This window comes from Zootoca vivipara, chromosome 10, assembly GCF_963506605.1.
Source record: "Zootoca vivipara chromosome 10, rZooViv1.1, whole genome shotgun sequence".
Classification (NCBI taxonomy): domain Eukaryota; kingdom Metazoa; phylum Chordata; class Lepidosauria; order Squamata; family Lacertidae; genus Zootoca; species Zootoca vivipara.
In genome coordinates, this window is record NC_083285.1 from 43099222 (window position 1) to 43116875 (window position 17654).

A 17654-nucleotide genomic window follows, 5' to 3' on the forward strand; every position below is an offset into this window, starting at 1 on the left:
CAATCCCTCTTCTTTTGTGTTGGTCATTCCAAAGTCAACGTTACTCATGGAACACTTTGCTGCTCTCTCTCTTTTAAATCAGAGAACCATCAACTCTTATTGCATCTGCTGGCAGTCTGGAAGCTGATCTGTATTTCTGATACAATGCTAAATGGGGTACTAGGTTCAGACACTAAGAGAGCTCTTGGGACCTTAAAAGTTTCATTTGGGGTAGGTGTAGGATCTCAGCAGACGGGGGTTTCTCCTGTCTCTGCAGCATTGCAAAAAGCAGAGCCTAATGAACTCCAACAATGTACCTGCAACTCAGGATAACACTTCCTGCATCTGATGGAAATAGACTTTAAAAGTCCATGAATCCGTACACCTTGACCAATTTGTTGGCCTTTAAGGTATCACAAGATGACTTGTCATTTCTGCCCTGGAGGAATCCTGAGCTCTGGACCCAATAACCGTATGCTAGAGAGATTTTGATGCCATTATGAGGGAACAATGACTTCTTTGCTATTCATTTTTTTCAAACAAAGTAAGAACTATCCCAGTGGGTATATGAAGCGGTATTTGTCAAATACAATGACCCTGAGTTTTGAATGTTCAAGCTTTCATTGGGGAATATTTTAGAACTCTCGGTTTGTTGTTTTTATTCCACCTTTCCTGCAAGAAATTCAGGATGGCAAAAACAGTTTGATTCCCTTCCCATTTCATCCTGACGCTATCCCCGTGAGGTTGGTTGAGATAAAACCTGGTCCAAACTTTCTGGCAGAGCGGAGACTCTGAATCTGGGTCTTCCACTCCTCCTCTTGCACTCTAACCATTGCAACGCAGTGGCTCCCTTGCTCCAAAAGGGGGCTCCACTGCCAGTACCCTGAAAACATTTCAGTGAAGCAGCCTCCCCCAATGTGGTGCCCTCAAGATGTTGTCAGACTACAAGTCCCATCTTCCTTGACCACTGGCAATGCTGACTGGGGGTGAGGGAAGATGTAGTCCAAAAACATATGGAGGACAGCAGGTTGGAGAAGATGCCCTGGATTGTTGCTTAAAACTCTCTGGGATCATTGCTTTGCTTAACAATGCTTGTCGAACCCATCAGAGTCACTGGGTTGTACACAAAGCTCCACAACCCTCCAGAGCAGATTTGGGTGGATGGGGTGGGGTGGGGGGAGCTACAGAGAGGAAAGTCCTGTTCCACCAACAGAAGTATCTTGCACTAGCAGAACAGACTGTTGCACACCACTTGTTCTCTTTACTTTTGGACTCACGGTGCCTCCCTCTTCCATGTGACGTCATTCAAAGACATACTTTGAATCTCTGAATTTTCCTTCACATAAAGGGGAAGTTCATGAGGGCGATATAAGGCTTATGTTGCTTGGAATGTCTGACAATGTTTCTGTTACTAACAGGGCAATCTTTTCCATGTCTACTCAGAAGTAAACCCTAATCAAGTGCAATTGGACTTACATCAGGGGTTCCCAAACTAAGGCACCTTCTAAATCCAGACCGCAGACGGTCCGGGAATCAGCATGTTTTTACATGAGTAGAATGTGTCCTTTTATTTAATGCATCTCTGGGTTATTTGTGGGGCCTGCCTGGTGTTTTTACATGAGTAGAATGTGTCCTTTTATTTAAAATGCATCTCTGGGTTATTTGTGGGGCATAGGAATTCATTCATCCCCCCCAAAAAAATATAGTCCAGCCCCCCACAAGGTCTGAGGGACAGTGGACTGGCCCCCTGCTGAAAAAGTTTGCTGACCCCTGACTTAGATAAAGGTTTGTTGCATGCCACCCCAACCTCTGAGTGGCGCAAGATGCCGGGGGTTCCAGGCGCTTTCTCAGGGTTTGTGCTTCCTTTTGGAATGAGGCACGGAGACTGAGGTATCATTAGGTTATATCAGGGTCCCCAAACAAAACTAAGGCCCGGGGGCCGGATGCGGCCCAATCGCCTTCTAAACCCAGCCCACGGATGGTCTGGGAATCAGCATGTTTTTACATGAGTAGAATGTGTTCTTTTATTTAAAATGCATCTCTGGGTTATTTGTGGGGCCTGCCTGGTGTTTTTACATGAGTAGAATGTGTTCTTTTATTTAAAATGCATCTCTGGGTTATTTGTGGGGCATAGGAATGCATTCATATATATTTTTCAAAATATAGTCTGGCCCCCCACAAGGTCTAAGGGACAGTGGACTGGCCCCCTGCAGAAATTTGCTGACCCCTGGGTTATATGGTTCATTTGCACAACCTGAGCTTACGATGGAAGGCTTCATAGCATTAAGACCCCAAGGGGGTCATGCTTCTTGCATAGCCACAGCCTTGGATTCAAGCAGAAATCAGGCATGGCTCTCTCTCTGCTGTTCCAGCTTCTAGCTCCCATAACTCAACTCTCTACTCTGGCCTTTTGTCTTTCTAACTGACACTTGTAGAAGGGAGAGGCCCACCCATTTGTCCTTTAGCACAGAGCCACTCCCTTTGTTCCCTTAATGACCCAAACCTAGCAGCCCATTACTATGCTGGCTGGGCTATTCCAGGTAGGTATGTAGTCGAAACAATAAAATAAAATAAAAATTCCTTCCAGTAGCACCTTAAGAGACCAACTAAGTTTGTCATTGGTATGAGCTTTCATGTGCATTCACACTTCTTTAGATACACTGAAACAGAGGTCACCAGACCCTTATGTAGAGACCTGGTCTGAATAAAGACATTGGATTCTTATCTCATTATACATGACAAAGCTATCTTTAGCCATGTCACCCCTTGCTTTTCCTGCAAGACCAATTGCAGTGTTAACAGTCCTTAACAGTCGTCAACAGGTTTACCACTCCTATCAGCCAATCACCCATTCCCATCACCCCCACCCCCCACCCCCTGACTATACATAAAAGTCTGATGTCTTTTGTTTCAGTGTATCTGAAGAAGTGTGCATGCACACGAAAGCTCATACCTATGACAAACTTAGTTGGTCTCTAAGGTGCTACTGGAAGGAATTTTTATTTTATTTTTTGTTTTGGTTATTCCAGCAATTGTGCTGGATCCAAGAATTAGAAGAGGGGCTCAGGCATACTTCCTACCCCACCCCCAAAACCCCATCATAACAGGTGCATAGGATTGCAACTAAGAATGCAACAGTCTCACAACGTTAACAAACATTCTGTGTTTCTGCATATGTTGCTTGAAATAACGAGGAGTACCTTTTCTAGCACAATTTGCTGGAAGCTCACATTTAATTCGCAGTACAGCTGCCACCTCCAATCTTTCTCAGCATTTAAGCTTCATGCATGAGCCTTTCTCATTTCGGAGCACTTTCTCTGCCATTTCCCGAAAACAAATACAGCATTATCCCCATTTGCCCAATGATTCGTCCCTCCGTGCTATTTCCCTCTGCGCTGCAATGAAAGTTCAGCTCTGCTCTATTTTATAGACAGCTTGCAAAGGTCTTCTTACATTTAAATGCTTCCAAGTGAAAAAGGTGAGCTTTAAATATGGCTTGGATTCTTCTTCTTTTTTGAAAAGCACTAGGTTTTTTTTTTTAAAAAAAAAAAAGCCAAAACCTTAAACTGGCAGCAGCTTGTTAACAATCATTACCATACAATTATTATAATTTTCCAGAGAGCCATTTTCCTACTCACATGATGCAGTTCCTGTCAAAGAACTTTTAAATGAATGCCCAGAATAAGATCTCCTGAAACAGCACATAATGCTATAATAAAATGTGAATGTGTAACCTATAAAGCTACAGCTTGCTCAGTGCCAGATATATTGATGTACCCAGAGACAAATTGCAAAATGGAGGGGACGGGAGTGATTGCTGTAGATCATGTGACAAATAAGGCTGCCAATCTTTTCTCCACCAGAGCTCCCATGCCTTTTTTAACACGTGCAAAGCAGGTGGAGGAACATTTTCCTGATAGTAATGGGGAAAGCGCTATGGGGGAAAGCTTTTATCAACTGTGCCCTTTGCATCACAATTCCAGGCTTCATAATTCAGTTCCACTGTGTGGGGCTTATTCTCAGGTAAGGCTCCATTAACACAAAACAACAACAACCCTCTTCTGAAGATTAGGGGCCATGTTGTGTTTTAATAGAGGTTGGCAACATGACAGCCACAAAGGGGCCCAACGAGGCCTTTCCTTGCTCCCGGACGGTTGCCATCCCTGTTGAAATTAGGCATGAAGGATGTATCCTGTTGTAGCCAGTGGAATAAGTGGCAGTTTCTGGGGTCCCCATGAGGGTTTCTCTGGTTTGCAAATATGCACCAAAAGGTTGCCAACTCCTGCATAATTTGAAGCATAGCTTCTCCAGTTACACGGAGTTGTCTTATGTGCTAGCTTCCTCAAACATATGCCGCTTCAAAAGGCACTGCATTCAAAAAACAAAGACACACCACAAAGCTGTTCAATTATTATTAAATGGAATGGTGCAGCTGTTGATGAACAAAGAGCTCCCCAGGCAAACTGGAAAACCTGAATCATACGCAACAGGTACACCTCACTACAAGGATCTTGCTAGCCACATTTTGACTACCACACTCAACACTCCAGAAAGGAGGTTTGGAAGGCAGGCCTGTTTCTTCCTATGACTTCAGCCAACATTATTTTGCTTGTGTATAGCCTTGCATGCAAAAAACGATTCGGAAAGGTAAACAACGAAAACTTGCCCTCCCAGATAGCTCCAAAGCAAGAGTTGATTTTGTGTGTGTGTGTGTGTGTGTGTGTGTGTGTGTGTGTGTGTAGCCTTAACAGGAAGGCTACTGGGAGCAGTGGTATACCACTGGCCTTGAGCATTCACATTTATAAAAGTTAGTGCCATAAATAGCGGCTGATCTACGGTATTTGAGGCTTAGAAACAGCTGCTTGCCTGCTTGATCACCTTCAGCAAGGTAAGAATTATCTCCAGGTGACCAAGCAGGGAAGCATTTGCAAATGTGAAAATGTGTTGGTTGTTTTACTCTTGTTTGCTGAGGCCATGAATGTTCTACAAGTAACTGGGAATGAGCAGAGTAGCAGCTTTTGCAGGTTTATCTGTAAGGCAGTTCCAATTGGTTGTACATAAGGTGCTAATTCACTAAAAAGAACCACCCTCAGTTAATTATGCAGCACTTCATTATTTTTTAAAAAGTTATTTTAAATATATATTTAATAATTCTAAATACTGCAGATCACCTTCTTAAGATCCTGCTCCTCTCCCACACAGTAAGGAATGTGTCTACTAAGGTAATTCCTGCTATGGCATAAATGTGCATCATCAAAAAATGGAGGGTTTTTTGTTTCATTTTCAGAACTATTTTTGGTCATAAGTGGACTTGTGCAGATCTAATTCACTGATTAAACCAGTGTTTCCCAACCAGGAGCCATATGACCCCCTGTGGGTCCCCAGGATATTCCAAGGGGGGCACAGGTGAAAATCGCATAAATGGGGGGGGGGAGGCACAGCACAAGGCTAGGTGGAAACAGAGGGAAGTGAGAAGGGGGGAAACCACATTTCTAAAATAAAAAAAATCCTGACTGGCTGGCTATTTGCTTGTCCAATCACAAGTGGGTAAGGGGACAGCCCACCAGGGCCTAACACTCCTTTTTGCCACGTGCATTTCTTGGATCGGTGCCTTTAGATGTTGCCAATGGGCGCTGGGCCCGCTGACAGTGTCTGCGATGCTCTGCAAGGCGCAGGATGAAATCCACCACAGTGCCTAGCCGAGCAGGGTCGTCTGGTGGCAGCTGGCTCGCATCCAGTAAATAACTAGGGGTCTACTCAGAAGAAAGTTGCACTGAGTTCAGCGGGCCTTACTCCCAAGTAAGGGTGTGTGGGACTACAGTATAGTGTTTTATCTAGGCAGCCAGGGCTCCTCCACATGACAATATCTTTTTGCACCAGGTCAGTGAGAATCACTTGCTTTTTTAAAATTCTCCCATGTATACAGAACTCCCTGTGTGCCTTTTGGACTGTATCTGTAGATTTCACCCTCTGTGTCAAATAACTGGGGCCAAATAAGTGTTGTTTACTTTTTATAATACATGGAAGACGGATCTCCCTCGGGAGGTTCTGGACTCTCCTTCCTTGGAGATTTCTAAGCAGAGGTTGGATGACCATCTATCATGGATGCCTTAGCTGAGTTTCCACATCCCTGTGGAATGCCCTCCCACCAGAGGTCAAAGAGAACAACAATTACCAGACCTTTAGAAGGCATCTCAAGGCAGCCCTGTTTAGGGAAGCTTTTAATGTTTGATGGATTTCTGTATTTTAGTGTTTTGTTGGAAGCTGCCCAGAGTGGCTGGGGGAACCCGGCCAGATGGGCGGGGTATAAATAATAAATTATTATTATTATTATTATTATTATTATTATTATTATTATTATTATACGTTGCAGGGGGTTGCACTAGAAAGTTGACCCTTGCAGTCCCTTCCAGCTCTATGATCTATGTTTTTCTGCTTCAACAATATTTCATTATGTTCCTTTTATTTTATGTACCGGTGATTGTATTTTGTATAAATTATATAAATTATAAATAAAACAAGTTCCATTTACAAACAAAACATTTAAATAGCTACCTTTCTACTGGTAGGTGTAGTCAATATTTTTGTTGGGGGGGGGCAGAACCTTAGATTTGTATTGCTTGGTATTGACTTTTACTTATTGGGGGAAGCAGCTGCCCCCTGTATTTCCCCTGGCTACACATGGGGGGGGGAGGCACAGGAAGGAAATTAGGTCAGAAGGGGTACATGGTCAGGAAAAAGTTGAGAAACACTAGATTAAACTAAAAACCTATACAGTTAATTAAAGGTATGTTTCACGCCCAAATACAATCTCACCTAGCATTCAGGGTGTGCAGGTGTAACAGAAGACAGGTTTCCTTTCTTCTAAAAACCACTTAGGATATTGAGCCCTACTTTCTGTGGCATCTTATCACTCCAACAGTGTTAGTGCCATCAGCATGGTATTATGTCAAGGCCTGATCATTTAAAGATGCGGCCTGTAACATATTTATACTTGGAAGTAAGTCCCATTGAATTCAATAGGGATTCCAAACACAGTTCGAATTGGACTCCTGCCACCAATAACACGTCACAGAAGGGTGGGGTTATTTTTGTGTTCCTGGTCACGGGCTTCTAAAAGCTGCACTGCATCTGACAGGTGTCGCATTAGGGTTGCCAAATGACCACGAAAATCAATTTGGTCTGCTCCTGTGCAGCTCGAGGTGAAGAATAAATCCCAGCATTTGCATGTTTTCACACGATGGAGAGAAAACGCTATCGCTTTTTAAATATCTGCACACCAAGTTATTGCTAAAGGCACAGCTGCAGTGGCTGGTTGAGAAACTGGCAACTCTGCAGAGCAGCTGTGAAGTCACTATTAGCTCAAAATGCCTTTAACTCAGTGTGCAGTCTTTTCTTGCAGACCTTTGCACAACTACTTAGTCCTAAGCCTCACTGAGCCCAGTGGTGCTTAATTCCAAGTAATAATACACAGGACTGGTCTGTTACTGTTAAGTTTCTGTCCAGCAATCTATGTCCCCCAGATTCTTGTGGAGATTTGAGCTCTACAATGGCATTCTAGAAAAGTGCCAGGAATTTCAGAAACTCTTTCCTGTCTTCTTTTAGTCACTACCATTCCCAGCTGGAGATTCCTTAACTGTGGATAGAATGGGCCTACAAATCTCGTACAAATTCTGTAGAAACAAACAAGGCTTGAAAAATCAGAAATCTGCAAATCAGATGCGCTTGCACATCTAACCATTGAGGTTATCTCATTATTTTCCTTTGAGGGCTAGGGTTAGGCGGGCTGCACTGGGAATCTGTATGGGTTGGCTTGTTTTGCTTGTCATGAAGCTCATCTCAAAGGTGGGTTGCTGCAGGTACAGCCACAACTGATCAATATATTGTACCTACATGGCAATGTATTGTTCCAGAAGCCCCAGTAGCGAAAGACTCAGACCACTCCCTTGCAGTTCATGAACTACACCTGGAGGTTCTGGGACTTGAAAAAAACTGAGCTTATTTCTTACCTTCCTATTTCTGAGCCATTAACACAGCCCTCCAGATGTTTGGGGCTACAACTCCCATCAGGAAGACGGTGTTTACCTGGCAGGCACCAAGTTGGAGAAGGCTCCATTAGCAGGCATTGCCACTGCATTTTCAGCCTTGCCAATATTGCCATGAGGATTAGAATATGGCTTTTAAAAAACAAGCACCTTAAAGTTCTAAAACAGGCATCCCCAAACTGCGGCCCTCCAGATGTTTTGGCCTACAACTCCCATGATCCCTAGCTAATAGGACCAGTGGTCGGGGAAGATGGGAATTGTAGTCTAAAACATCTGGAGGGCCGAAATTTGGGGATGCCTGTTCTAAAATGTTGCCGCAGTAATGGGGGGAGGGGAATAATTGAGTTAAGAGTCTGAAAGTTCTGGAGACAGCATGGAGGGTACAAATTCTATTCCGGCCACCAGTGCAATATACTTGAGACAAAAAAAAAAAAGGTTAACAGGTTTAATATTGTGTGCCTCATCTGTTAAGCACTTCAGACTTGATGGAGAAAGGGGGGATTTCTATTACCATGCAAAGTTAATGTACCGAGCACATCTCTAATGATATGACGGGGTTCAAACATGTACAGCTATATTACTATGTACATTGCCTAGAAGCAAGCCCCACTGAACTCAGTGGAATTTACTCCCAAATAAGTGTGCTTAAGCTTGCATTGCATGTGCAATTGTAACCTACAGTAAACGAGTGAAAAATGAGTGAGAGGCACAAAGACTGAACTTTTACCATATGAGAGAGAAGAACATTCAAATGTGGGAGGAATGAGGCTCTAAGTTTCTCCATCTCTTGACTTGCTCAGCTAAGCCAGTACTCCAATTATTCCTGGGATTTTCAGTCCTATGCACATTGAAGTAAGCCCCTTGAATTCAATGGGACCTACTCCTAGGCAAACATGCACAGGAATGGTCTTTAAGAGTTCTCACTATTCTGCAACTCACGTGTTTTTACAAAGCAAAGTAACACACTATCACAAGAAATAGAAGGGTATCAAAGTCACTTCCAAGGTCAAGGTGCAGTAGACAATTGGTGGCTTTGGGGAAACAGGAGGACATCCAAAAAAAAATTGGATGCTGGGTTTCTTTCTGCAGCTGGGAAGTCATCTGATTTCGTGAAGAGAGCCAATAAGGTGATATTCTGAAGCAGAAAGAAGCACACTGCAGAAACCCTCTCTCTTCTCCTGTACTTAGGAAGCCCTGCAGTAACAGAATGAAGTCACAGCTTTAAAGGGGAGAACATTCTGTCCCAGATTATCAAGGACAGAAGTGTCCCATCTAACGTCATGTCAATCATAATTGGGCCAGCGCTGTCACCTGTGCTCTTTGCTGCTTTGCCTCATTCAAGTGTTCGCGCAACAGCAAAAAAGGTTCTTCCACCACATCATGTTGAATTTCACTGGCGGATGTGAAAGCCAGGAGATTATTGCTAGAATGTCTTCCGCCCTGTGGTTCGAACACTACCATACAGCACTGCAAAATGAGCCCAGGCAGACACACCAGCCAACCATATTAATCCAATCTTCAGGGCACTGCTAGCAATTCTGCAGAGCTCCTTCCTCCTTCTCTCATCTCCAAACATTTTCGCCAAATCACATGCAGTCAGGCAGCACAGGAAGGTAAGGGGTACCAGCAGTCGGCAGAAAAACAGGTGGCAAGCACACTGGTTGTGCTTGGTGAGGCTGCTAACTCTCTTTTTGCACAAAAGCAACAACTATGTGGAATATGGGGAGGGGGGAGAACCTTGAGAAAGGTGGGATATAAATGTAAAAGATAAATGCTATGCTTGCAAAAGGTAGACAAATAATGGGTGAGATGAACAAAACACTTCAAGGCAACTTCCTGGGCTGACCTGAATGCAGGGGTCAGCAACCTAAGGCCCATGGGCTGGGAGTGGCCTGCAGAGGTAGTTTGACCGGCCCATGAGCCACCCCCCAAACTGAGTTGCCTGCTCACGCGCTGCGCTAAACCAGCACAGCAGTGTGGGGACTCGCTTCCATGGCGCCGGAAATCGTGTCTGCGCACTGAAAATCGTGGGTGCAAGCGCTCATGTGGGTGCACAATCCAGCCCACGGATAAACCTTGCTGACCCCTGCCTTAATGGCTGCATAGGAGAGATAAACTCTTCCTACAGTACCATCATCCCTCACAACAAGAGGTGCCCTAGCCCTATCCAACATTTAATCTCCCCCCCCCCCTCTTTCTTGGCCTACTGGGGGAGGGTGAGAAGAAGGCACCTCACCTCCAAGATCTGCTTTACCTCGCTGTGTCCTCCTTCCCTCTCTCCCTACAGACTCCTACAAGAGTCAAATCTCTCTCTCTCTCTCTCTCTCTCTCTCTCTCTCTCTCTCTCTCTCTCTCTCTCTCTCTCTCTCTCCAGCTTATTGTTTGCAGCCTGCTCCCTTAATCCCAGTGACCTTCTTGCAAATGCTCCAGGCACACACGGGCAGCCATGGCGAAAGTGTCACAAGATAAGTGACCTCCCCACACCCCCAGGGAGATGCACAGTCGAGAGAGCAGCCTTCCTTCCCTCCTCTTGCTGCCGGATCCCATCAACCCGCTCCCTCCATCACACATGCACGGTGTTACATAAAATTTGCTACACGGTAAAATTGAAGGTGGAGGGGGGGATTTGGAAGAGGAGGAGGACACCACGCATTTGCACCCTTCTCTCCCTCCCCGCCCCCCATCCTCTGTAAATGAAATAAGTAGGAACCAACTGAAATAAATTAAGGGAAGGGTTAGGAAAAGGGCAGCTGAAATTCAGAATCACTGTTGCAGTTCTCTCGTCCAACTGCCCCACCATTAACAGCTCATCGCGCAGGTTATGGGAAACTCTCCCATTTTCTGCATGTTTTGATTAACGTTTAATAATAGCAGCGTCAGGTTTACGAGGCTGGAGGACCGGCTTAACCATTTCCATCTTTCAAAGGAAGCCGGCAGTAGTTTGGGAGGAGGAAAGGGAAAGAAACAGGAGAAGAGAGGGAGACTCCAATACAGAAGGCGGCTGGGAGGGCATGTTTCCTAGTTTTCCAAACGCTTCACCCTGAGAGATCTGGGCAATGGAGAGAGGCGGGGGGAGGGCGCTTACAGTGCCATTTTGCACCTTGCTTGCCGGGCTAGCTGTGTGCTGCACGTCTCCACAACACAAACACACACAGAGCACCAGTTTGCAAATATTGCCGCCCTGCCGCCACCAGAGCAGCTGACTAGAAGCGACGCTGCACAAGAGACGGAAAACAGAGATGGAAGAAGCAAGCCGAGCTGGGGGCTCCATGACAGCGAAGACACAGCCTCACTCCCATCTTAGAGGTCACTTTGGGCAGGCGGCGTTGCAGGATTCCCCCCCCCAGTTGCCCGCTTGGCCGGCACCCCCACCCCGCGATCTCCTTCGCCTCACGGGGGACAGGGGAAGCCGAGAAGTGGGTCCCCCCCAAATCCAACCACCCGGCGCTGGGCTTTCCTAATTTTCCTTTCCAGGATCTCTCTCTCTCGCGCGCGCGCGCTGAGAAGGACATTCCTCCTCCTTAAAGCCCCGCTGAGTGTCATCTAAAGCTTGCCCTGGGTGCTCAGTCAGCAGGATAGGGATCAACCCCACAGCCAAGCCAAGCCCGCCCAGGGCTCTCTGCAGATCTCTCCCTCCTCGCCAAAAGGGCTTTCAGACGTGCCGATTGCTTTGCACGTGTTTTTGTTATTTTCCATGCCAGTGGCCTGCCCTCCCCCGCGCGCGGCCAGGGAGGCGTCCTCCGAGTCCTTACCCAAGAAACCATCCGGAGGATCGTGTGAGGTTGCCGGATGAAGGTCTGAGGGTCAAAGGCGCCCCCGGCTTTGCCAGCTCCATACGCGGCGCCCGGTTCCATCCTGGGAGCGACCCCGGGGCAAGACCCGCCGCTCTGCTGGTCGCTCTGTCGGCAGCGAAAAGTTTATTGCACTGGCGGGCCGGGGGTGCTTAGGAGAAGGGGAAGCGAGCCAGCCCGCGCTGCCCGGCAAGGAGGGCGCGCCGTGCAGGGGCAGCCTTAGCGGAGGCAGTGCCGCAAGGGTGGCGTGCGAGGCAAGGGGAAGGCTAGCTGTGCATGGCAGCCCGGGCTCCGGCTCGCTTCTCGCTCACCGCCCCACCTGCCCGCCTGCTTGCCGGCGATGAAGGAGAGAGCAACACGCTCGCAGCCAGGGCACCAGTGGCAGGCTTGGGCTCAGCGGCAAGCCAGGCGCGCTCCCGTTTTAGTGGCAGTCATGGGGCTGGCGCGCGCTTCGGAGGAAGAGAGAGAGCGCGCGCGCCTTTCTGCCCGCGCAGCCCCGGCAACATGAAGGGCGGGGTGAAGGGAGCGGGGCGGGCCTCTGCAGGCCTCTGGGGGCTTTGCACGTCAGAGACCCCCTTGTGGGGGGGTATACATGCTTAGACATGCTTCGTCAGACCTACAGCCAGCGTCATGCCAGGAGGTACATTGATTGAGCTTTAAAGGTTTTGCACACTTACATAGAAGTAAACCCCCCTGAACCCATGGGAGGCACCATTTGATTTTCCTTCATGCAGCTGCTTTTTGTAGTGCAGTGTGTGCTGATAATATTTATTTGTTTATTAATATGCTTTTAACCCAAGGTTAAAAGATGGTATATTTCTTCCCCTTCTCCATTTTATACTCACAACAACCCTGTGAGGTAGTTTAGGCTGAGAGATATTGACTGGCCCAAGGTCACCCAAAGGCATTCTAAACACTACACCACACTGGCTAAATTCATAAAACTAACCCCATACTGAAGAAAAACACCAGTTCATATGTTGAAATTGTGTGAATAATATTCCTGATGGCTTGAAAGCTAAACAAGGAACAGCTATCTAGGGTTATTTCATTTGGGACAGGAAGAAATTCCCTTATCTGCCTTGGGTCTCTCCACCTAACAACCTGATCCCTTGCATTTTTTTACTCCGAAAGTAAGTTCACCATACTGTAATTCAATGGGACTTGCTCTCCAGTAAATGAACAGGATATTACATTATTAGTGCTATTATAGTGCTGTCTGTAAACTACTAGAGCTTTGTTGGAAAAGGAGGGTTACAGAACAAACCTGTTTAGTAAGTTAAGAAGAAGTGTGCATGCACACGAAAGCTCATACCAAAATATAAACTTAGTTGGTCTTTAAGGTGCTACTGAAGGAATTTTTTTATTTTGCTTCGACTCAGACCAACACGGCTACCTACCTGTAACCATTCACTTTTCATCAAAGATAAAAAACTATTCTAAAAAAAAAAGTACTTGGCATTGCATGTTTGTGTGTTGCTTTTCTCCTGTGCTGATGTCACAGACTCTGTCCTGTACATCTTTGCCTGTCACAGCAGCATGATGTCTGTATGTAGCAGGGCAGATTAGCTTTGACTCAGCAATGCTGCTTAAACTTCTGATGACTTTGTTTCATGTTTCAGCAGGTACTTGCTGAGACACTCGGGGGGGGGGGGGGAAACAGTTTGCCAATTCTGGTCATGCAGCATTAAAAATAAATACATCTATCTTTTACATCTAGAGGACAAGAGCACTTTTACATCCTCCAGTTTAGCACCAGCTCTTTGAAAGGCCGCTGAAATAAAAGGCCCAACAAGTGCTGCAAGTCTTCAGTACATGAAAATTCAATGGCTCTAGAGCTGCCAATAAAAATACTTTTCTGCATGCCTTCACATTATGAAATGGGTCACCCACTGGTACACTCAGGAGACAATTTCTAGCTGATGTTAGAGACTGTATTAATAGGAAATAAAGTGATATTTTGTTTGACTTGTAAGTCACGCACGTAATGGAAACTCTGTAAAGCGAAAAGGATATTGCAGGAAAGAGTCAGCCTTTCAGTCTTGTTACATCCAGAAAAGAATAATGAATTTCAGAAAGGCAGCTTTGGCAAGTTATGCATACAATGTGCAACATGATTGGGGTTACATCGGCATAGCCGGGGGAGGACAGCTGCCCCTACTAAACAATACAAATCAATGCAAATCTGAGGTTCTGCCCCCCCTAACAAAAGCCTTCCCCCCCCACAAAAATCCTGGCTACACCCATGTGTGGTTAAAAAGTGTATTAAGTAAAGACCTTAATTTGTTGTCTTGCATATTGATGTGGCCCCTGCATAGATTTGCCAGTTTTTACTGGCTCAGATTCTCTGCTTTTAATAGCATAATGACACATATAAATCCCCCCCAATTTATCACTAACAGGGGAAAACTTTGTTAAATGTCTGCATGTCAGGCTGCTGTTGATACACAGCAGCAGGGCCTATATTACAAGCCGGCAGTCCTATCTTTGCCATGTGATACGGTTTAAGGTTGATGATAACTTAATTCAGATATTTTTCAGAGCCAACCAGTTTGCACAGTCTTAGAATTTAGTTAGCAACTATGATTCATATTGTGCAAACATGCTGAAGTGTGTGCTTCTTTGCTCAGCTCTTGGGCCATTTGCTTTAGACTTAGAGGACAACAGCATTCTTTTAGGGAGCAGCCTCACAGTAGAAACCGACCAGAAGACAGGGAAAGATTGATGATCACTTTTTAAAAATTAATTAGAAGTTAGCTTCCAAAAAAAGATTAAAAACAATAATCTCCTTTTCTGAAATGGGAGAAATTAGTTTTAAAACCAGGTGTTTACCAGCCAAAGCAAAAGAGTTGGCAGGTCTCGTTTGTGGTTCATAAAATATATGCTTTATTGTTCTTAGGATACTCCCTTTCTAGATGGGAGAGAGACATGGATTAGTGGGACTGAGCAATATGGACGATTTATTGTGGAATAGCAGAGCAAAAACCTGGAGTAGCACTCTGATGCCTTAAATTCTTGCATACTTCCTATAAGATAATAGCATTAGAATACACCAGCATAACATTATATATAGAAAATTGGACAGTTTAAAGAAAAGCCTTAATCTTAGCCATCCATGACAACTGATAACAAAATGGTTCAAAATATAAGATATAAATCTGTATGTGCTAAGAGTAAGATGATTGAATTAAAAGTTTTGCTAGAAAAGTGGTTTCAAAGTGGTCGATCTGCACAGGCTTAAAAGAGCACACCTTGCATTCAACATTACCTTGCATTCGTGAAAAGAAGAGTTAATAATTCATCACTCATCCTCTTGTTCTCAATTTAATGCCTGTTCAGGTTGCAGTTCTCATCTCCTTAGCCAGCATTATACATAGCACCTTATCCCCCCAAAAAATCTGGTTTAAATTAGTCAACACAATTACCTCCAACAACAGACAGCGATATTGCTGATTTCTATCACATCTGTTTTTGTTCACTACCAAACAGGATGAGGAAGATAATGTTACGCTGTTGTGTATATTTCATGTGTAAAGATGATAACCCTGTTGTCTTGACTCCTGCAGCCCTGTTCCTCTCCGTGCTTTTTTTCATTTCCTCTTTTGCTCTCTCCACCTCCAGTTGATAATATTTACAGAAGCAGGCACATGACAGCAACGCGTCTAGGATGGAGTCAGATTTGGCATCAAATTGTACAAAGCCTCTTACAGAAATGTTAGATCATACTCAGGAGAGAAAAATAAAATATTTATAATAATGAAGTCATACTGCCAGTGCCTGAAAAACTCGGATAGGGGTCCAGGTTTTGCCATCCCCACTTGAACCCACTCCAACTCCCCCAGGGAACTGGACCAAATTATACCAGAACTTCTTTTTCTCTCCCTCTCAAACACATAGCTAAGCTACCCCAACTCTTCTCTCTTCAGGTAGCCATGACTATTTGTGAAGGAAGCACCCACTGTGGTTGTCTAACATTCAATAGAGGCAGTGTGGTGTAAATATTAAGAGTGTTGGGCCCAATTTAAAACCCCACTCATCTATGAGTGGGTGACCTTGAGCCAGTCACTCTAACCTCCATCATAGGGTTCTTGTGAAGATAAAGTGGGATGGGGGGACACCATGTATGTCAGTCAGTCTGAGCTCCTTGAAGGAAGGGCAGCATAGAAATATTATAATATTCTCCCTAGCTGCATACAAATGAATAGGAAATATTACCGCTTGGTCACAGCATTTGTGAAAACTTTGTTCAGCAGCCTCATTTAGCATGGGAAAGGGGCTTTTGGACGGTCAATACTGTGAAATCATTGGGAGTCAGAAACCCTTGACAATCTACTAGTGATCAGCCTTCTTAAGCCCAGTAAAGAGTGTTTTGGTGTGATTTCAAACATTACAGAGCCCGAGACATCTGCGTGATTCAGAGTATTTCTTTATTTAACTCCACTTATGAGTCACTTCCCATAAAATATATTGAAGTGATTTCAGTCCTAGGCTGAATTGCTGGCATTTCTGGGTGTTTGTTTAAGAAAGCAAAAAATGGGTAGCAGGGTGATGTGAAAAACCTTTGTCCCAGACCCAGGAGGATCAATTCCAGGCAGAGTAAACAATACCAGGCCAGATCATGGACAAAAAGTCTGATATGATAAAAGGTGGTCTTGCATATTTTTGTGTCTTTTGACAGTGCAATCCTCTGGTTACTCAGATTTACTCCCAAGTTTAAGATCGCCACCCGAGTTCTCCCTGCTTTCTCACAGAGTAACCTTGAGTTGAAAGAACGTTTGTGCTGGCATAATAATTGTTGCTTCAGAGTGTGCAACTTTCGAAAGATTACTACCTTCTTAGGCCTATCTATCTAATTTCCCAGACTGCATTTCACATTTCCAAGACCAGAAAATGTGTGCAAATTGCCATAATGATTCTCCATTAAGCATTTAACCACATTTTTATCATCACCATTATCATAATTTGTCATCAATGTCAGGATATGAATTACAACTCTCAAGAGGCTTGACTTTCAGAAGGACATTTTCTTCCTGGGATCCCTAGGCACTTACTAGTTCACATTTCTTTATTTGGTACAGAGCTGCATAAGCAACATAAATATGGAATTGAAGTTTATATGCCCCTGTACCCCAAAATTAGCTTTGGGTTATTGCATATCATCACAGTGACCAGGATAAAATCTGAGTGCAGGTGCTACAGCATTTAAAACAACTGTACAGATAAGAGGTTGTCTAATTTATCCATTTATATGATGGCCTTAACAGCACCGTAGACCACGGAAAGATAGATTGCAATGAAGAGCACACAGGCTACCTTCACCTGCTTCAAAGTTGCACTTGTTTCTTGCATAGCAAAAGCATTCCTCATTCTGATGTTGGTCTGGAATCTCACATGCAGAGGAATATTGGTGCCATCTAAACCATATTTGCCTGGCCCACTGGTTATGTGTTCAGTGGCCACAACAAACTTTAGTGCAGCAAAAGTCTGTGGTATGTCCTTTAAGATGGAAAATGAAGGGCCCCCGAAACGGGAGCACAAAGGCATGCAGGGATGTGGGAGTGTACTGGTGATGTTGTCTAAGATCTTCTCTTTGCAGGCTGAACTCAGTGTGGGTCTGACCAAGTTAAAAAGCAGAGTCAGTGCACATTTTGTTACTTTTGCTGTCAGCTGTAAAGCTTCCTGAACGCCATCAAGTAATCCCAGAAAGAGCGAGACAATAATTTGCTTCATGACTGGTCGCAACACTGTCTGGTAGGTTTCATAGTTTTCTTGGAAGAAAGGACTCATGGAGTGGTACAGCCTTGTAGATGAAATAGCTGGTAGACTTCTTTGTTTCAGG

General features: G+C 44.8%; 1 protein-coding gene across 2 annotated transcripts in view; it reads right to left on the reverse strand.

Moving 5' to 3' along the window:
• Positions 1-12246, reverse strand: part of SYNGR1 (synaptogyrin 1) — a 31815-nt gene extending 19569 nt beyond the window's left edge. For both annotated transcript variants that reach the window (XM_035127259.2, XM_035127260.2), the window contains exon 1: positions 11777-12246. In XM_035127259.2, coding sequence (XP_034983150.1) covers positions 11777-11878 — 102 coding nt within the window. In that variant the 5' untranslated portion in view covers positions 11879-12246. The remainder of the gene's footprint in view (positions 1-11776) is intronic.
• Between the last annotated feature and the right edge of the window lie 5408 nt (positions 12247-17654).